General features: G+C 41.7%; 1 protein-coding gene across 1 annotated transcript; it reads left to right on the top strand.

Moving 5' to 3' along the window:
- Positions 1-6,674: 6,674 nt before the first annotated feature.
- On the top strand, positions 6,675-21,018 carry Ankub1 (ankyrin repeat and ubiquitin domain containing 1). The gene is given in 4 exon segments (XM_059253097.1): positions 6,675-6,797; positions 8,596-8,739; positions 15,809-16,025; positions 20,891-21,018. Coding segments are annotated over 4 exon segments (579 nt in total). The 5' UTR covers positions 6,675-6,707.
- Positions 21,019-22,283: the final 1,265 nt, after the last annotated feature.

Here is a 22,283-nt window from a genome sequence, read left to right as displayed (position 1 = left end):
TGAAACAACTGAAGACTATAATGACCTGGACTGAAGTAAGGGCAGTAGCAGTGGGAAGAAATGGTCAGTTAAATATTTGTGGCTGGGCCGGGCGGTGGTGGCGGACGCCTTTAATCCCAGCACTTGGGAGGCAGAGCCAGGCGGATCTCTGTGAGTTCGAGGCCAGCCTGGGCTACAGAGTGAGTTCCAGGACAGGCACCAAAGCTACACAGAAAAACCCTGTCTCGAAAAAAACAACAACAACAAAAATAAAAATAAAATAAATATTTGTGGCTGGTGAGATAGCTCAGCAGGTCAAGGTTCCTGCGCCAAGCCTGATGAAAATAATCACAGGCCAACCTTATTACAGTCCCCACACGGTGGAAAAGAGAGTCCTCTCCCCCAAAAGGTATCTGCAAGTTCAAATTGGTTTACTGATGGCCGTGACATTGAGGGAAACACAAGAATTAAGGATGACTCTCAGATTTCTGATTTGAGCAGCTAACAAACTTGCACCAATTATGAGATGAAGAAAACTGGGTGATGATGTAAGAGGAAATTTTGATGCTGAAAAAGCACAAGTATACTTTTATACATTAAGACTGAGACTGAGACTTCCAAATCCAGCATCTTGGAGGCAGAGACAGGCAGATCTCTGAGCTGAAGGCCAGTCAGGTCTACAGAGTGAGTTCCAGGATGGCCAGGGCTACACAGAGAAACCCTGTCTCAGAAAACCAAACAAATAAACAAAACCCTGAAACTTCCAAATGGAGATGTCCAGGAGACATCACTAGATGTGCTGGAGTGTATGAAGTCATTAACAAGCAGCCTCCTTTGCAGAATATTTACGAAACCATTGAATTAAAACAAATACATTTAGAGCCAGACTTTGTTTAGTGCCTGCAGGTAGCTTCCTGCACACTGTTTTGAGGATCCTTGGTCCTTCCCCCAATTTTTTTCCTACATGAAACCCTTATAATATCTGAATTCTTTACATTGATTATTTTGTTTGGGTTGAGAAAGAAGGCAAGAAGCTAGAGAGAGGCCTTAGAGGTTGAGAGCACTTGTGGCTCCCGAGGAAGGCCTGGATCAGTTCCCAGCACCTGTACGGTAGTTCACAGCCACCTGTAACACCAGTTCCGGGGGATCTGATGCTCTCTCCTACCCTCTGTGGGCATCAGACACACTTATGGTGTACACACACACACACACACACACACACACACACACACACACGAAGGCAAAACATTCATACACAAAAAATAAAGTAAATTAAATAGATATTTTTAAAATTTTTTTAAAAAGAAAGTAGATCTAAGAGATTTATTTCCTTGTCAATTATTGAATATATTTTATCAGTTCTCTTGCCTTACAGATTATAAGATCAAATACATTTCAAATATAGAAGGAACACCCACAGATTACATAGTACTAAATAAAATGATGAGAGTGCAGAAACTATCCTAATCTTTAAGGATCTGGTGAACATGTGAGAGTTTTCTCCACAATTTGGGAGACGATTAAGATAATAGAACATGAGAACAGAAGGGGAGAGGCCACTAAGCCTGATGATGCTTAATTTTACTAAACAGGACAGTGGTAAAAATCAATTTAATTTACCAATTCTTTATAGCTATAAAACATTCCAACAATGCTATGATGCTTTGTACTCCAGTTAGTCTATTGTTTGTTTTATTTTGGTTGACAGTGAGCTGTATTTTATAACTGCTATTTTCTTCAACACTGCTTGTTTCTCTACTTGTAGATTTCTCTTCTGTCCACAGCTTGTGATTTCCTGCATTAAACATGAACATATCTCAACTATCAAATGTACAATTTTACTTCCTTGAAAGAATCTGCATCTGGTAATGAGCTTCATGGCCTGGATATTCTCCTAGCTTCCATCCTGATTATAGTAAAGTCTTTTGTTTTGTTTTTTTAAGCTCTATTTACTTATTTTTATTGTATGTATATGAGTGTTTTGTCTACATGTGTCCAGGTACATCATATGCATGCCTGGTGCTCATGGAGGACAGAAGAATGTGTCAGACCCCCTGAACTGGGTTACAGAGAGTGTGAGCTGGGAATCAAACATGTGGGTGCTCGGAACCAAACTTGGGTCCTCTGCAAGAGCACCCAGTGCTCTTAACCACTGAGCCACCTGTCCAGCCCCCATAGTGAAGTCCTACCAACCTTGGCAATTTTTTAGATATATTTGCCTCTATTTATATATTTCTAAAACAAAGGCAGGAGGGAATGATTGAGTTACATTTATCATGTGTTTAGATGAACAAGTTAAAGCTACAGGGTATGTTAAGACAGTAGAGGCCATAATCAAAGAACAGGAAACACGCATCCACTGACTGGTCATTGTGAGAGCTGACCACTATTTCTAACCTTTTCTAGTTGACTTAGTCTCACCTTTCTCACTGCTACTCTGCAATGATACTGCTTTTTATTCATTTTCTCTATTTGTGTTCAGTGTCAAGTAAAGAATTGTAGCTGGGCAAAGTTTATCTTAAGCATTTCCCATTTTTATTTTCAAAGCTCTTCTTTTCTATCTCTAACTGTAGGAGACCAGTGCCCTTGAAGTCTTCCCATATTTTCCAGTGCTTCAGTTCTCTTCAGTAACCAAAGTAGCTTCGATGGCAACATTGTTCTAAGTTCTGCTCTAGGTCTGATAACAGCCTCAATTCCATTGCGGTTTTTCCGGTAAGGATGCTATGGTTCAAAGAAGTTACTCACACAGCTCATGAGAAATGGAGCAAATATCCTGGGCTATGGAATTGGTTTTTTGCTTCTTTTTTTCTTCTTCTTCTCCTTCTGTAGACCAGGCTTGCCTCTGCCTCCTGAGTGCCTGGATTAAAGGCATTCGCCACCACATTCATCTTGGAATTGGGTTCTAAATTCCAGCCTGAGCTCTGAATCCAAATGATTCACGAGAGCCATTGTGATACGAGAAAGAGGGCTTTGAGTCTGAGCCAAATAATGCCTGTGTAATCTAGGGCAAATAATGCAATTTCTTGAGTTTTGATGCGATCACATTTTATCGATGCATGACTGCCCTCTCTAATTATACACATTATTCAAACCCATCAATCTGACTCCAACATGTGAAATTTATTAGTCTTGCATGACCACAGCTCTCCTTCCATTTAGAAAAATTTCAAATAGATAAAAAAGAGAATTTGCCTCATTACAGTTAGCTTCAGAAGCCACAGTACCTTCAGTGAAAATGAAAAATTATAATAAAATAATAGGTGAGAAGACTCTGTGGTCAAGGAAAGTCTTATTGGTACTGCTGAACTACAGCATTATGTGCACAATCGTTTTTCAAACTTTAGAAGCAGCAACACTTGAGAAAATCGGTACACTATTCTGAATCAACTTCTCTTGTTATTTATTTATTTTTACTATATGTGTATGAATATTTCGCCTGTATTCACGTAAGTACACCCTGTGGATCAGTCACACCCCCCAATCTGGAGCTATGGATGGGTGTGAGCCACCAGGTAGGTGCTGAAAGCTGAACTCACTACCTCATCGGCAAATGCCCCATCCCTTGAGTGCACTTCTTCATCACCATTCCTGCTGTAGGTGGAAATGCTGATATATTGGACCCTCTCCTGCTTTTCTCTTTGCCCAGCAGCAAATTCAAGGAATTACATTTTGGTTTTTCAGTTACTTCTTTATTTGAGGGGAAAAAAATCCCTTATTCTCTGCTGGCCTTTTGCAAAGGCTTACTATATTTATAACAATGTATCTAGGTGTTAATTGCACAAATCTGCATGGTTGTTTTTCCACTTAAAATAACAATTAATAAGTTATTTTTTTCTTTCTTTTTTTTTTTTTTTTTTTTGAGATAGGTTCTCTCTAAATAGCCCTGGCTGTTCTGGAACTTACTATGTAGATCAGGCTGGCCTCAAACTCACAGAGATTTGACTATTTATACCGGCCAATATGTTACTTTAAAAAAACAAATAAATAAAACTAAATCATAAAAGAATAATATGAATACACAAAGAATACTGACAAGAAGTTACATTCCTTTCAAAATTTAATTCTCAAAACACAGGATAAGGGGCTGGAGAGATGGCTCAGCACTTAAAAGCATTGGTTGCTCTTCCAGAGGACCTGAGTTCAACTTCCAGCATCCACATGGCAGCTCACAACTGTCTGTAACTCCAGTCTCAGGGTATTTTATGCCCTCTTCTGGACTCTGAGGGCACCAGATTGGTTCGCCTTGAGACCTAGGGTAGAACCAAACATAACTGGCAAAAAAAAAAAAAGAAAAGAAATGATTTCTAATGATATTCTACTATACTCATAGAAGAGTGCCCGGTCCTGCTGTCATCAGAGGCTTCCTCAGAAGCAGATGGGAGCTGGTGCAGAGACCCACAGCAGACATTATGCAGAGAGAGAGTCTAAACTGGAGGTTTCTATTGGATCCTTCCCCTCAGAGATCAGGAAACCACAGAAGAGGAGGAGGAAAGATTGTAGGGGTCAGAGGGGATGGAGGATACCAGGAGAACATGGCCCACTGAGTCAACTAAGCAGGGCTCATATGGGCTCACAGAGACTGAAGTGGCAAGCACAGAGCCTACACAGGTCTGCACCAGGTCCTCTGTGTATATGTTATGACTTGGTGTTTTTGTGGGACTCTTTGATGGTTTGAAAGAAAATGGTCCTCAAAGTGAGAGGCACTATTATGGGGCGTGGCTTTGTTGGAGTAGGTGTGGCCTTGTTGGAGGAAATGTGTCACAGTGGAGGTGGGCTTTGAAGTCTCATATATGCTCACGCCACACACAATAAGACAGACCACTTCCTGTTGCCTATGAATCGAGATGTAAGGACTCTTCAGCTCCTTCTTTAGCGCCATGTCTGCCTGCATGCTGCCTTGCTTCCTGACATGACAGTAATGGACTAAACCTCTGAACTGTACGTGATCCACCCCAATTACATGTTTTTCTTTGTAAGAGCTGCCATGGTCATGGTGTCTTTTCACAGCAACAGAAACCCTAACAATGACAGACAGTGTGTCTCTGACTCTTTTGCCTACACTTGGGACTCTTTTTCACCTATTGGGTTGCCTTGTCCAGCCTCAATATGAGGGCTTTCGGCTTGCCTTATTGTGTCTTGTTTTACCCTGTTTGGCTGTCATCTCTTGGAGGCCTGCTCTTTTCTGAAGAGGAAACAAAATGGGAGTGGATCTGGGGGAGAGGGAGGGTGGGGGGGGTTAAGTCTAAAACCTTGGGACAAATGGCTGATATGTGCCTGTTTAACATATTGAAGCAGATCTGGCTGCCAGGTTCTCCCAGTATTCCTTAGTCCCTACAGGGTATGATTGGCATACCTTGCCCCTTATCCCAAACCCTCCAGCCCAGGGTCTGGGCTGCCCTTCCTCAAGAGGCTTTTCCCTGTAGAGTCCAGCCATGTTGGTTACCTGCCCCTTTTGTACCTTTGCCCTCTTGGCTGCTACACCTGGTTTCCTCTGTCTCCTCCCCCTTCTCCTCTCCCTCTCCCCAGATGGCCCAGCTCAGTCAGGGTCATGTTCACTCTGAACTCTCCCAGATGTCCCTGTCTCTGTCTATGCTCTCCCCCCTCCCCCCAAGATAGGGTTTCTCTGTGTAGCTTTGCCCCTTTCCTGGAACTCACTCTGTAGCCCAGGCTGGCCTCGAACTCACAGAGATCCGCCTGCCTCTGCCTCCCAAGTGCTGGGATTAAAGGCATGTGCCATCACCTCCCAGCCTATGCCCTCCCTTTTATCTACAATAAACTTTCTTCTCCATCATACCTAGGAGCTGTCATATCCTTTCCTTTTTATTTCTTTTTATCATTCAGGGGGGAGTTGGAAGGAGTGGAGAAAGGAGAAAGTATGGTTGGGATGTATTATGTGAGAAAAGAATCTATTTGATAGAAAGAAAGAAAGGAGGAAGGAAAGAAAGAAAAAAGAAAGAAACCCACTGACGTCAAGTGGGGTAGAAAGAGATCACAATGGCAGATTGTCCTGAGTAACACAAAGACTAAAAGAGATATCAATTATACTGTGTTGCTATGCAGCAGATTTTATTATGCAAGGATGGGAAGGGAAAGCCACGCTCGTTTTCTTGGTGTGTGTGGGTATTGTTCTGTACCCCATGGCAGAATTAGACACACTGCCAGAGAACAAGTACACAAAGTTGTTAGGGAAACTGAGTGCTTCCACACAGATATTCACAGAGAACTTTCAGGACTATCTTACTCAGCAAAATCAATTCCATTTGCCTCGCCATATGCCAGTGCACCCTAATGAAGGCTGTGTTCTTACGGGTTCTTGGATCAGCTGTCCTCGAGTAAATACAAATTTCAGACTCAGGGGATGACGATTACTTCGCCGAAGTGTGACTTGTGTGTAGGATCTTTGCATTACATGTCAGAAGCTTGCTCTCGTTTGCCTCAGCCGTTGTCTGGTGTCCTGGTTTCTGTAATCTGAGAACAAAGTGGCTGTTGTGACTGTCTTCTGAGAGAAACATTTCCTCCAACAGAGCCACGGTCCATGTTGTCCCATGCTGGGATACTGTGGCTGTGTCCCTCTACATGCTTCCAATCACCATGGAGAGCAGACAGTGACAACCGCCGCTGGCCATCGATTTTTGTCTTTAATTGGGAATTGGAAATTTTTCCAGCTATCTCTGAAAACAGGATTTTTTGTTTGGTTTTGTTTGTCTTGTTTCTGAGAAGGGAATTGCATGATGAGGATTTTTGTGGCTTTTGAAGGATCTTTTGAGGCATTTGATGTTCAGCACATGACTCTGGAAGCCATCAAACAGATGGTAAAGGCATGTATTTAGTCAAGGGTCACTACAGTGTATTTGAGTTTAATTATGCCTTACAGTCTAAAATATGCATAGGATAGAGACACTATTAGGTACAATTTTAACACAAGAAACAAAGAGGCTTTGAAAAATATCACTATTTGAGTGCTATATTGATAAAAATATGGTATATTTGGAGATCTTATATAAGAAAACAAACTGAGCCAATAAATTCTGGAGGGGGGAATTGTCAAGTTTCAATTCTCTTTAGTGAGTTCATGGGTTGTGCCTGTACCAAATAGCTTACTGCAATTATTCACAAAAGGAGAAAACACAACACTAACTTCAGTACATGCAAAGAGAGTGCCAGTTGTCTGACTAATGCCTTGCTTGGTGAGCAAGCAGATATGACAAATCCAAGGACTTAGGAGACAGAGAAGACAGTAGTGAGCTTGTGGCTTCAATTTTATTTTGTATTCAGAGAATACAAAATTGAGGCTTAGGGAGGGCATCTTACCTAAGACCACACTGCCAGAATAAGAGACAGTCATGAAATATTTAATTTAGAGGTGGTCATTTTCATTTATTATTATTAGTGATTTCTTTCTTTTTTTTTTTTTGAGATGAGGTCTCACTCTGTAGTTCTGGCTGTAGACTAGGCTGGCCTCAAACTCAGAGTACCTGCCCCTGCCTCCCAAAAGCTGGGATTAAAGATGTATGCCACCACACCCAGCCATATTGAGCAGTTCCTGAGGATTGTTAGTAGTGGGTAGATTATTGCAATCTAGATCTAGCACAGGAGATAATACACATTATGTGTCATGGATCTGTTTGAAGTCTGATAAAGCAGATGAACTCCCTCTCAGAATGTTGTTAAATGCATAAAATACCTAAAATATGAAGAGAACCACGGAGGGCATGGTGATGCTTATAATCCTAGTACTCTGGCTGCTAGGGTAGAAGAGATAAGAGACTGGGGCCAGCCTAGGCTACAGAGTAAGAGACTCTCTCCACGAAAACAAGAAAGAAGTGAATTGAATTTAAATATAACCTTCAAATAATAAAAATCACATTGATGACACAGTGACATGGGATTTTATTAACATTAACTAACAGGTCCTGGAAGTGCACTTAACTAGTATACTTTCAAGTAAGTGATAAGCATACAGAAGATTCTGAAATACCTGTAGCAGCAGTAATGTGATATGGAAATGAATGTGATTTTTAAATGGTGACAAAGCCATAGGTACAGATGATTTAATATAATTAAAAAGGAAAAAAATCTCAATTTCACTTAGAGTTAGCAAAAATAAAGCTGTAGAAACTGGAGAGATGGTTCAGTGGTTAAGAGCAATGGCTATTCTTTCAGAGGACCTAGGTTCAGTTCCCAGTACTCACATGGCAGCTCACTACCATCTGTAATTCCATTGCCAAGGGCTCCAGTGCCCTCTTCTAGCATTCCCGGGCTCCAGGCACACATGTGGGACACAGATATACATAAGCAAAGCACTCACACACATAAAATAAAAATAATAAAAAGTTTAAAATGAAGGTGTAGTTTTTTCCCCCCAACTAAAATCTATTTATAAACTTTTGGGGAACAATAGGTTCCAAGTTAAGAACCCTACCCAATCTTACTTTTCTTTGTTCTAAAACAATTATAAGGCCATTGGGAAGGGAGGGAAGGAGGGAGGAAGAAAGCAGAGGGAAGAGAGGGAGGAAGGGAGAGGAAGGAGAAAGGGAAGGAAGGGGTGAGGGGAGCATTGTATTTCTGGTCTGCTAATACAGAGACTGTTTTCATAAGAGGTCACTGCTCTTTAAGGATGATTTCCACAGTCCTCTTTCTGAAGACCAACAAGGCAGGTGGTAGCTAGAGTTGAAGTATGCTGGAGCTGCCCTCAGGAACAGTTGGAGTCTGTCAGATGTCGGAATATCTTCCTGCTCAACTCTCAAATGCTTCGGTAAGGTATGACAGAGTAACATTTGCCTGAGATGCCTCTCTCATTTTGAGGTAAGTGGTGGATAGCTCAACTAAGTAATCACACAACTTAGAAAAAGCTTTGCACAGGCTGATGTGGTTGATGCATACCTATAATCCCAGAGTTTCTGAGGCTCAGGTAAGAGGATCATCAGTTTGAGGGCAGCTTAGGCTGTATAACAAAATCCTACCAAAAAGAATAAAATAGAACTTCCTTTCCTTTCCTTTTTTTTTTAAGGATTTTTTTAGAATTTAGGTTCATTTATTTTATTCTATTGTATGAGTGCATGGCTGGTGAGTGAGGAGGCCAGGAAAAGGATGTTGGATACCCTGGTACTACAGTTACAGGTGACTGTGAGCCACTGGATATGGGTTCTGGGAATCAAACTCAGGCCAGCTGTAAGAGCAGTACCTTCTATAAACCCCTGAGTTATCTTTCTAGTCCCACAAAGATTTATTTTTAATCATGTGTATGTGTGTACATGCACATGAGTACAGGTACCAGAAGAGGCTGGAGCCATTGGATTGCCCCAGAGCCAGAGTTAGAGACAGTTGTGAGCTGCCAGGCATGAGTTCTGAGAACCAAACCTAAGTCCTCTACAGGAGTAGTACACACTCTTAACCACTGAACCAACTCCCCAGCCCTTCTTGTCTTGCATTCTCTTCCATTGGTACTCATGGTCTCATGCATGTTTCATGCCTGTGAAGGATAGTAAGATACGGACACAGCATTCCCCCTGTCCTGTCTGTTCCATCTCTCTTTCTTGCCTCATCCTTTGCCATCTGCCCCATCACATCATACAGGACTCCCTATAGATCAGAGTCTAAGGGATGGTTCTGAGATATCTGTACAGAGTGAAGCAGATGAGGTCACTTCCCTGGTCATAAGGATGAGGGACAGTGGCATGACAAAGAGGAAATTTTCACTAACAGGATGAATGACTGGGCAGTGTCTGTGCTGGCTAGTTTTATGTCAGCTTGACACAAGCTAGCGTTATCCAGAGAGGGAACCTCAATTGAGAAAACATCCCTACCAGACTGTCCTGTGGACAAGCCTGTGAGGTATGTTCTTGATTGATGATTGATGTTGGAGGTACCACACCTGGGCTAGAGAAAGCCATGGGGAGCAAGCTAGTAAACAGCATTCTTCCATGGCCTCTGCGTCAGTCCAGTCTCCTGCCCTGCTTCAGTGCCTGCCCACACATCCTTCAGTGATGGACTATGATGTGGAAGTATAAGCTGAAACAAACTCTTTCCTCCCCAAGTCGATTTTGGCCATTGTGTTTTATCACAATAGAAACCCCAGGACAATGTCTATATCCAGGTTCAGACAAAGCAGCCATCAGAACTAAGTATATGCGCCGGAGAAATGTCTTTACCATTCTTAGGGTGCCCTTAATTTATGGTGCGTAACTAGGGACCCTGGGCTCAGCGTTCATTAAGAACTTTACAGAACCCTAACCCTAAAATATACAAAACTATGTACTTTGGGATTTCCTGAGCTCAATATCTCTAACTTGAAATCAGTTTTTAGTGGGACAAGTGACCCAATTAAGAGCCGTTGTTTATACTGGGGTAGAAACAGTCCTTTACGCTCTCCTCTTACTTCTGAAAGCATGAGTTCTCATCCCCTTTAAATGTGATACTTATTTTCTTATATTTAGCAGCAAAAATGTTTATGATACTCAGAATTAACTCTAAATATACTTACACAACTAAGATGTTTTAAAAGATGCTCTCCTATATTAAGTACTAAAGACATGTCACAAAATGATAAGTACTGCATGACTCCATTTATATAATTTTAATGTTTTCTGAGCATTTATTATTCATGTATTCCTTATATTTCTGAAGAATGTTTAACTACCAAAAAGTAAAATTAAAATGACTATGATTTCTCCAACTTTTTCTCTAATACTCAGAAAATCCTTTTTTTTTTTTTTAAATGTGTAGCCCAGGCTGGCCTCGAACTCGTGATCCTCCTGCCTCCGCCTCCTTCAGCAAATCCTACTGGTGTGCTCCACCACAACCGGCCAGAAAGTCCTTTTAAAGCAAACTAAATTATATTTCTTTTCTTTGTCTGAGAGTGTCTTGTTATGTATCCCAGGCTGGCCTCCAACTTTGGATTCAAGATGTTCGGATTACAAGAATGCACCACTACAGCCTTCTTCCCTGCCATGTCTTCATAGCTTCTCCTCACAGCTTTATATGGGCTTCTATATTATGTTCAGGCACCACACAGCTACACGGAATCAACTCCTTACAATCTCCAAGCACTGTCTAATGAGAAGATGCTTATAGGCCATGTGCATGCTGCCTTGGTCTCTGTGAGTTCATATGAGCTTTGCTCAGTTGTTCTAGAGGGCCTTGTTCTGCTGGTGTCCTCCATCCTTTCTGTCTCCCCAACTCCTCTGCCTCCCTGTCTGCAGGGTTCCCTGAGCTCTGAGGGGAGGGATTCGATGGTGACATCTCATTTATAGCTGTGTGTTTCAAGGTCCCCCCCACACACACTGTGCATACTGTCTGGCTGTAGATCTCTGTATTTGTTCCCATCTGCTGCAGGAGGAAGCCTCTCTTCTCTGATAATGGCTGACTAAGGCACTGATCTATGAGTATTGCAGAATATCATTGGGAATTATTTTATTGTTGCCTTTTTTTTTTTCTTTTTAGAACAGAAGTATTTGGTTAACCTTAGATTTCTGAGCTATCTAGATTCTGGTTCTTGGTCACCCAAGCAGTGTCAGGTTCTATCTCATGGAGTGGGCCTTAAGTCAAATCAGACATCGGTTGGTTACTCCTACAAGGTCTGTGCCACCATGACCTAGTATATTTTGCAGGCTGGGCAGATTGTAGGTCAAGGGTTTTGTATTTTTGTTTACTTTTCTCTTTTGGTAACCTGTAGAGTACCTTTCTGTGTCATAGACATGAGGCCATAACAAAGTTACAGAAATAATTTGGTTAACCCAGTTTCCAAGTACATCTTTTCCTGGACAGCTGCTGTAAAAAAAAAAAAAAAAAAAAGGAAGTTCATTTGATTTCTCAAGTGAAATTCATACCATTTAATAAAACCAGACATTACTTCTCCTTTTGTTCACTATGGAACAGGTGGGACAGATTTCTGCTTATTTGGTGTCTGCAAATTTTTGAGCCAGAATTTGGATTTACATCAACCTCAATTTGTGTTGTCTGTTTCTAATAAGAACATTTTCCTTCTCATTGCTAATGTACATATATTATTTCCAGTGGGTTTGCATCTACTTTTTGAAGACAAAAAAGGAATTATGATTTTGAAATAGACATATTTGTTTGTACTGAAGAGTAAGATATTTTGAGTTTGTCCTCTACCATGGTATATTGGTTTGGGTGTTTTTGTTTTGTTTTGTTTTTGTTTGTTTCTAAAGGGAAAAATCTAATCTTAAATGTGCCCAGCCATGATTTGTTTATGGTGTTGTTTATCTAATAGCATCTGACATACTTGGGTGTAACTGAACGACCTGTCTTAATTCATAATGCTTGGGGAGGAATATCATGTATGGAGGCAGGGAGATGCCTTCTCTTACACCCTCTCTTTAAAAAATTTGCTTATGTGTATTTTTGTGTGTACACATGTGGGTACACACATATACGAATGCTATAGTGTTCATGAAGAGCTCAGAAGACAAGTTGAGGGATTTGGTTTTCTCCTCCCATCATGTGGGTCCCAGGTATTGAACTCAGGTCATCAGAGTGGGTGGTAAGTGTGTTTACCCACGTAGCCATCCTGTTGGCGCACAGATACCTTATCTTACAGAGGGATGCTTTGTTTTATGATGCTTTCTATTGTATCATTTCATTAGCAAGTTGCTATTAATTGGCACCTGTGGAGGTGGGGAGGTATCTCTGCAGCTGCAGGAAACAAGAGGGTAGTTCAGTTGAGCACCACTAAGTAGCAGGTGTTGGTTCAAACTTGGAGACTGTGACTCTGAGTAGTTTAGTTTAGGCATATTTAAGCACAGCACAATTTAGTGAAAAAAAATTTCTTTCTTTTTTTTTTTTTTTTTGGTGAAAAATAGCTCAATTCCATGAGCACAAAAAACTGAAGACATAACTACATGGTAAAATACATGGGATATCTTCCATAAAGATGGGTTCTCTAGATTGACTACATGTGACACCTTCCATAAAGATAGGTTCTATAGATTGATATGCCTGAGATAATGGTCTGGGGAGGATTCAGTGTGGTCTCCGCCACACAGATAACACAAAGGTCACCAGGCTATCAACCACATGCGCTCGCAGCCTTCTGGGTGGAAAACAGGTTCGTTCCTCCCTCTGAAGGGACAACTCTGTGCGTTTAATATTCCTGGTTCTCCTAGTGCTGATCTGTGAGCACAAGGACCTCTGCATCTCCCATAGGTATCTATATGCTCCTTTTCCCATACAATCAGAGACAGAACTGTCTTCCATTGTGCACCTCATTACAATTCAAACTACAATTCAAATGTCATTGCATTTGAACACAAAGATTATAAAATGGTGTACATGTGGTTACAATAGCACAATGAAACTATTTTCCCCTACATTACAAAGGACTTGAACTCAGGATACCATCTGTGTTTATTGATACAAAATTCTAGTGCTTAAAAAAAAAAAAGAACAGACTTGAAGGTGTTTTTGGAGACCTAAGAACCTAGCTTCAGAGATAGCATTTTTTCTGTCACTTCTGATTTTCATCTAAGGCTGCCAACTATTTTTTAACTCCCCCTTGTTGTGATTTGTTCTGGAGTTACCTATATGTGTGTGAGACTAGAGAAATTTTTCTTTATAAACATAGGATAATTCATATTCTGGCATGCTTTTAACCACACTTATCTAACATTATAGATAGTAGTTTGGTGTTGAGTTCAACTTGGTTAATGGTTAAGATTAACTGAAGCCTCAATGGTTTTGTTTGCCTATTGTTATTTGTAATTCATTTGTCATCTGTTTGCATTTATTGATAAATATAGAGAGGGATAAAGAGAAATCAGGGAGTCTAAATAAATAAGAGACCACTGTTGTGTAAATTATAATTTTCCTTTCTTCTCTATTACCTTTGAAAAATTTATGTGTTTGTGTGTCTGTACACACACACCACATATGTGCAGGTGCCCACAGAGACCATAAGGGTGCATCAGAGCCCCTGAACTGGATTTATAAGTATTGTGAGTGGCCAGGTATGCTGATGTGCATGCTGGGAACCGAACTTGGGTCCTCTGGAAAAGCAGCAAGTGCCCTGGCCCCGTTTTGGGTAACTGTTGCCTTGCTTGCTGACCTTGACCTTGATATCCTCACTATGCTAATTCCCTGCCGGGTTCCACTCTCCTGAATGCTTAAGGGAAGTTCCTTGTCTGTGTATCCTGCATAATGGGCGTTAACAGCTTAGATGCAAGATCATAAAACATCGACTTGTGCCCTCCGGGGTTCTCCCATTGTGCTGTAAGCCTGTATTTAAGACCTCCTCCCTCCTTCAATAAACAGCATTCGGCATTAAAAAAATAAATAAATAAATACATAAATACGTAAACAAAAAAGAAAAAAAATCTAAAAAAAAAAAGCAGCAAGTGCTCTTAACCACTGAGCCATCTTTCCAGTCCTTCTCCGCTGCCTTTTAATTACATTTTTACAGTAATTTCTGCCTGCCTATAAATATTTGGGGAATAAGTTTGGCAGATGCTTACCTGAGGGAGCCCAAGGGAAACAGGTGTATCCTTATTGAGTGAGATTATTACAATCTACACTCAGAACACTTAGCCTGCTGGCCACAGACAGCATCTCAGCTTCTTAGGCTGCCTTCATGGGTAACAGAAGAAAGACTGAACTTGTCTACTAATTTGAGTCTCTGTAGTGGGTCCTCCATCAAAACATTGGAAACTCATATTGCATGAGTAACATCATTCCTCCAAGAATTTTCGAGACATATATATTGCTTATATTATGGCAATGCTATCTGGGAAGAGGGGAATGAATTCAACATACACTAACTTTGTAGCAGGAACAGGATCCAGGAGGAACCAGAGAAGAAGTTAGCTTTGGTTTGGGTTTTTGTCCTTTGAGACAGTTATATAGAAACTTTCTATGTGGATGAGGCTGGTCTTGAACTCCTGATCTTCCTGCCTCTACCTCCCAATCTCTCAAGTCCTATGACTACAGGCAAGATGTGGTAAGTGGCTGAATTGGCTGAAGGGTGCATGAACGACCTGGAAGCTGGGCCTTCACTTCTAAGAAAGCCTCCATGATGGGGACACTCTGGGGGCAGTGCCATGCACTTGCACGTACCCAGCCAGCAGCAGGCCACTGAAGAAAACTGTTACAGTCCCACAACCACTGAAGAGGAAGTAAGGCCAGTTTCACTTCTCTAGACTGGAGGAAAGGTATTCATCTTCCCCTTTCCCCTCCTGAGCTTGCTTGGTTCAACTGTTGCTGCCAGGATTAACATTCCCTCAAACTTTCCATCTGCACTTGGGATGTCTCAGTTCTACTTGCTTTCTTTCCTATGTGGACTCTAAAATAAAAGGAACAAAGGAAACTTTAAAAAAAAAAAAACCACTACATTTATTATTTCCCTATTTAAACAGCAAAAGTAAACAGAAGTGTATTTTATAAAAAGGCAAACCACACAGACAAGGAAGAGAACACAATAGTGAGAACGTTGTCCCTCATGCTCTTGCTTGGAACCAACCTCCAGAGTGAATCTCAGAAAAGGGACAAAGATTTCGAGCCCACAGTCTCTCCACATTAAACAACAGTGAGGCGTGCTCTGGGCACCGTTTCCTCGGTAAGCACAGGATACGCACTGTCAGCGCTCGGCTTCCGTATCTGGATCTGTAGAGCAAGGGTTAGAGCCCTGCAATCTTCATCCCGTCACTCAAAGTGGGGACATGTATGTCCTCAGGAAGAGGAGTGTGACAAAATTCCAGAAGAAAACTGGCTTTATCTCCCCCATTTGCACACATGTCATAGGAGGTGGAGGTGCTCAGACTCGGGTGTCCCTAACACAACCTTCAGACAGTGAGTGTCCACTCTTTTCTCCCTGCAGAAAGAAGACAAGCCAGCCCTCTATGTGTTTAATGCTGTGACCCAGGAGATGATGCCAATAATGGAGAATGTGTCTATTCTGGGTAAAAAGGTGTCTGACCCGAGAATGCTGGTAACTCTGAGATGTGGCTTTCCCATGAGTGTCTACTGTCTCCGGACACCAGCGGGACTGGAGATGTGTGACTGCAACATCCTCAAGGACTACCATATTGGTATTGGTACTGCCCACCACATTTCATGCCAGCTGCCGCTCAGCAGCAGCACTCTCTGATAGCAGATTTTGTAGCTTTTCAAGAGAAAATGGAACCTAGCTTCTTATATGCTGACTGTATTTTATTTACCCTTATATGCTGACTGTATTTTATTTGCCCTAAAATAGTTAATACCTTACATGGTTTAACTATCAGAACTATAGAAAGATGTATAGGGACAACTCTCCTTGGCCTCCTGGCCTCCAAACTCTCAGTTCCCTCCCTACAGGAAACCATGATTGTTATCAAGATTTCAAATCACAAATTAAGTCACCACAAATGGAGCTGTTGCAAATTGAAACCTCAGTAGACACACTGAGGGTGTAAATGATCAACTCTTTGCTCTTTCATCCGAGTCTGCAGAGTAAGAAATTAAGATCTCATAGCTCTGCTTATTTTCCTATATTTCATTTAAAAATGTTTATTTGTATGTGTGCATATGTATATGTGAATATATGTATGTGTACATATATGTCCAAGTACCTTTGGAGGCCAGAAGAGAGAGTCAGATCCCCCAGCGTTGGAGTTACATGTGGTTATGAGCCACTTAACATAAATGCTGGGAACTGAACTCCAGGTGCTCTGCAAGAGCAGCCTTCATGTTCTTAACAGCTGAACCATCTCTCCAGCTCTGCTCTGCTGATTCTGATTCTGATTCTGATTCTCTTCTTCTTCTTCTTCTTCTTCTTCTTCTTCTTCTTCTTCTTCTTCTTCTTCTTCTTCTTCCTCTTCCTCCTCCTCCTCCTCCTCTTCCTCCTTTTTTTTTATTCCCACCACCCCTTTAATATGTCTCATCTTGAGTGCACACCATAGCTCTGCTAATTCTTAATAAAGCAGCATTTTGCTAATATCCTAGTTTAGCATTTGCTAATATCAGGACAGAAGGACAAAACTCGAGTAACATCATCTTTGTCTTTTAAAGTGTATTTCAAGCACACAACACAATGTTCTGAAAGCCGCTTTGTATAATCTCATTTTTAACTGTTGCCAGCTTTATTAAAACACCCTTCTTAACAGCAGTGCTGTGCAGGATGAGGAGCTACCTCAGCTGACTGGAATTACCCAACAGAAAGGTTACAACCAATACTATAATACCATAACTTCAATACCATATATTCAGGTCATATCTTCTTGGCCAAACACCAACAAGAAAAAGTACTGGATTTGTCTTACTAGAAAGTGACTCAAACCTTGGATTATTATTGAAGGTGAATGGGTCCTTGCTGAAGATCAGTCCATCTCAGAGTGAGAGTGTGCTATAACATTTACTGTAAGGGACTGTGAGTTATCCTAACACACCCACCGGGCTCTGTAGGCATGCTTGAGCTAAATAGTTTTTCTTTCTGTCACTGCTAAATCTACACTTACTGATTTCTCAGGCTCTTATTTTGTGTAGCAATCTACTTTCATGTTGTCTGGAGCTGAGGATCTAAAAATTTAGTTATTGTCTCTGTTTTTGATCAGAGAAAGCAAAGTTGTGGGATCTGTCCCCAGAGTGCTACTCTAGTTCTGAGGACTTGCTTGAGGCTCACACGGTCTGGAACGCAGGGCTCACACTGGCATTTGTACTCAAGCAACTGATAATCTCATTCTTTAATTAAAGATCAAAAGAGAAAGATGAACTCTGAATCATTCTCCAAAAGGAGTAGAAAATAAAGATTTGGAAATGTAATCAAGTCCAGGTTGAAAAACCAAAGATTTAAGTTTCTCAATGAGTCAGCATATATACCTGTTCATACAGAAATGTACAAAGCTGCCTCTGTACACTAGGCATTTAACAGTAAAATGGAGGACGTGAGCCATGGACATATCCTCAGTTATAATCCCACAGAACAGGTTGGTGTAGGCCGATAAGATCACAAGGTGTCATTCAGGAGAATGTGGGCTAGAGCACATGGGATGCTATGGGTGGTCTGAGAGGAAGAACTGAAGGCATTCTGGCCTTCCAGGCCAGGAAAAAATTTCAAGCCACAGGCTTGTGAACACACTAATCCCAAGGAGGGGCTGAGAAGAAGAGACTATAAACTGAAAGAGTTTCCCAAATAACACAGGGAAGTACAGTTCAATGAACCAACCATGGTTGTAAGTACCTATGATCCTAGCACTCAAGAGGCACAGACAGGAAGATCACTACAAATTTGATGTCCCTCTGGTCTGTGTGGCAAGTTCCAAGTTGGCTAGAGCTACATAGGGAAAGAGTGACTGCCCCCATCTCTAAATGAAAAAAAAATTAAATTTAAGGAGACGGCCCAGTTGACAAAGTGCTTGCCATGCTCACAGGCGGACCCAGGTTTCATCCCTTCTATCCACACAGAAACCAGGTGCCATGCCCACAGCCCCGCCTTTAGTGGGCACAGACAGAGGGCTCTGTGGTGCTTGCTGGCCAGCTCGTCTGGTTGAATTGCTGAGGTTTAGATCAAGGAAGAGACCCTGTCTCTAAAAATAAGGTAGAAAGTAGATTAAGAAAGACCTTGGGGGGAGGGGAGGGCTGGAAGATGGCTCAATAGTTAAGAGCACCTGGGTTCAAATCCCAGCATCCTCATGGCTGCTCACAACTGTCTATAACTCCAAGATGTGACACCCTCATACACACATACATGTAGGTGTAGGCAGATTTTTCTGTCCTGCCTGCCAGCTCCCAAATAACTACATAAAGACTTCTTATTAATTATGAAAGATCAGCCAATAGCTTAGGCTTGTTTCTAACTAGCTCTTATAACCCATTTCTATTAATTTACGTTCTGCCATATGGCTTTATTACCTTTACTCTGCCCATGTTGCTTTCCTGTGTCCTCCATGTCTGGCTGGCAATTCCTTGAGACTCTGCCCTTCTTCCCAGCATTCTCTCTGTCTTGAAAATCCTGCCTAGCTATCGGCCATTTAGCTTTTTTATTAAACCAATCATAGTGAATTATCTCCACACCATGTAAAGGAATAGTCCACAACATGTAGGCAAAACACCAATGCACATACAATTTAAAAAATGTAAATAACATATATAATGAATAAAGAAAAATGAAAGGCCCTCAACAATGACTTCTAGCCTCTATACACACACACACACACACACACACACACACACACACACACCTGCACATTCACACTGTTAAGTGAATTTTGGCTTGCAATTAGGGCAGAATTTCCAATGATTCTGAAATGGCACTGAACATCCTTCAGTGCTGTATAGTTATGGGAAGCAACACTCTCAGCAGTGACAACTATAAAGTTAAAATATCAGTTAACTCTGAAAAATATTGAAGGTGATCTACATCTGTATCAAATATTCAGCCAGTATTTAATTCTTTTTAAAAATATTTATTGGTGGCGGCGGCGGCAGCAGCGGCGGCGGCGCACGCCTTTAATCCCAGCACTCGGGAGGCAGAGCCAGGCGGATCTCTGTGAGTTCGAGGCCAGCCTGGGCTACCAAGTGAGTCCCAGGAAAGGCACAAAGCTACACAGAGAAACCCTGTCTCGGAAAAAAAAAAAATTATTGGTGAGGTGGTCGTGGTGCATGCCTTTAATCCCAGAACTCAGGAGGCAGAGGCAGGTGGATCTCTGAGTTTGAGGCCAGCCTGGTCTACAGAGAGAGTTCCAGGATACTCAGTGCTACACAGAGAAACCCTGTCTCAAAAACCAAGCAAATAAACAAACAAACAAAAACCACATTTTTTTTTTAAAAAAATCTGTGTGTATGTGTGTGTGTCCACAGAGGCCAGAAGAGGGTACCAGGTTCCTTGAAGCTGGAGTTACAGGCAATTCTGAGCCACCATATGGGTGCTGGGAACCAAACTCGGGTCCTATGTGAGAGCCAAAAGTGTTCTTAACCGCTGAGCCATCTCTCTAGCCCCAAGATTTAATACTTTCTGCCAAAGTAAACAAGTATATCCATCTCACTAGTGTGCAAATTTTCTTTGGTCTTTGATAAATGATAAAATTATACATATACCAAAGAATTGCTTTCAACTAAAATATTTCAAACTTTCATTTTATTTTAAACTCTGTGTGTGTTTGTGTGTGTGTGTGTGCCTGTTTGAGTGTGTGTGTGTGTGTGGGGGGGGGGTTATGTGCGCATAAGTGCAGGTGCACAAGGAAGCCAGGAGTATCAGAACCCCTGGATCTGGAATTACAAGTGGCTGTGAGCCTCTTCGCATTGGTGCTAGGACGCAAACCCAGATCCTCTGCAAGAGCAATATACACCTGTTACCACAGAGTCTTCTCTCCAACCCCGGGAATTTTTTAAACTTTTTTTTTTTTTTTTGGTTTTTTGAGACAGGGTTTCTCTGTGTAGCTTTGCACCTTTCCTGGAACTTGCTTTGGAGACCAGGCTGGCCTCGAACCCACAGAGATCTGCCTGGCTCTGCCTCCTGAGTGCTGGGATTAAAGGCGTGTGCCACCACTGCCCGGCTTAAACATTTATTTATTTTGTGCCACGGCATACGTGGAGGTCAGAGGACAACTTGCAGGAGTCAGTTCTTTCCTTCCACCACGTGGGGCCTGGGATCAAACTCAGGTAGGCAGGCTTGGCATCAAGCACCTTCACTGACTGAGCCATCTCGTTAACTCCTAAAATAAATTCTTCGTGATTGATTATAAGTAAATGTCTGATGTGTATACTTATCTGATATACCTGTTCACCCAATACTGCATGATGTTAAAGGGCTTTTCCCAGCCAATAAAGGCCTAAAGGAAAAATAGCATACATCCCTGCCTCCTCCTCATCCAAGGTTTCATCACTATGCTCTTGCTATGTTTGGAGAAAGCTATCATTAAAGCTTAATGTATTGCTGAACCACAGTGACAGATTGGACCATAAACTGTCTCTTTATCCACAGACACAACACTTCATTTGGATGTCTGGGATGGATGGAAGAAATTGCTCATGGGGTGTCCTCTTGGGCAAACACCTAAAGTCCAATGATACTTATCAAAAGAAGGACCAGTACTCAAGTGTGAAAACTAAAGCAGACATTAGATGGATTTAAGTCACTTTGTTTTAAGCCTCCATTCAACCTTGAACTTGGCATTCAGTTATGACTGTAATTGGCTTTTTAACTGAAATGCCAGGGTTTAACAACAGACATTGTCCCCAAACCATAAGCTGTTGTTCAATTTCAAATGTTAGGTTGTATTAGAGCTTAGAAACGATGAGTCCAACTTCTCCTTTAGAGTCCTTTTGAAGAGCTGGCTTGACCACATGTTATCACCTCCACCCAGCCCTTCACACAGTGACTGACTCTCGGGACGGCCCGCACAGGGTACCTCTCTGCACTCTGCCTTGTGCCTCTGACATGAATCTCACTCTACATGAATGAATGAGTTTGCTGAGATCAGAATAAAAAGCTGTCCTCTCGCTGCAGCAACAGTTCCCCCTTTTACTTTACGTGAAGGGTAATGTGTGTCTGGGACTGTTGAACGTGGTTGGCTTGGAGAAGCGGTGGTTATTTTACTGTGTTACTACAGTGGGCAGCTTCCCAAAGTTGAAATAACTGTTAGTGGTAGGGTGTTTTAGAACAGTGCCCTCTTTTGGTTGATTTGAACACATTTTACCAAATGCAGACACTAACAGGAGCTCCAAGGGCTCCATAAAATGAAAGACAGGAGACCAGTTCTTACAAGCATGAAGTAGTCAAAATTTCCCATCAGTTTCTGTTTAGGGATAGTTGTAATCCTGTTTCATATTCTGGATCAGAACAAACATCTGTGTTACTTCTCTCTCTCTCCTCTCTCCCTCTCTCTCTTTGGTTTTTCGAGACAGGGTTTCTCTGTGTAGCTTTGCGCTTTTTCTGGATCTCACTCTGTAGACAAGGCTGGCCTTGAACTCACAAAGATCCACCTGCCTCTGCCTTCTGAGTGCTGGGATTAAAGGTGTGCCACCACCGCCCGGCTCTGTGTTACTTTTAATACTGTGTAGCAAGTGTACTGCCTGAGATCAAGCACTGTATAATGTATATCTCATTCACACGTACAATAATTTAATGGTGGACACTCTTCACTTTGTTTGGCAGGTGAGGAAACTAATATTTCAAAGATGTACATGATCAGACTTAAGTGCTCTCTTTATTCCTCTCCACCTAATTGTTCGTTTTATGTGGCGGCGCAATGTTATTTATTAAGCTGTGTTGTTACTGTGTGTGAAAAGCCACGAGGCACGACAAAACCCACTATCAGAGTTTATTAGGGAAGGAGGGACAGAAGAGAATATGCTTAGGCCTATGGAAGATATGT

The sequence above is a fragment of the Peromyscus eremicus genome, unplaced genomic scaffold (genome assembly GCF_949786415.1).
Source record: "Peromyscus eremicus unplaced genomic scaffold, PerEre_H2_v1 PerEre#2#unplaced_1607, whole genome shotgun sequence".
In the NCBI taxonomy this organism is placed as follows: domain Eukaryota; kingdom Metazoa; phylum Chordata; class Mammalia; order Rodentia; family Cricetidae; genus Peromyscus; species Peromyscus eremicus.
This window is presented reverse-complemented; position numbering and strand designations above follow the sequence as displayed.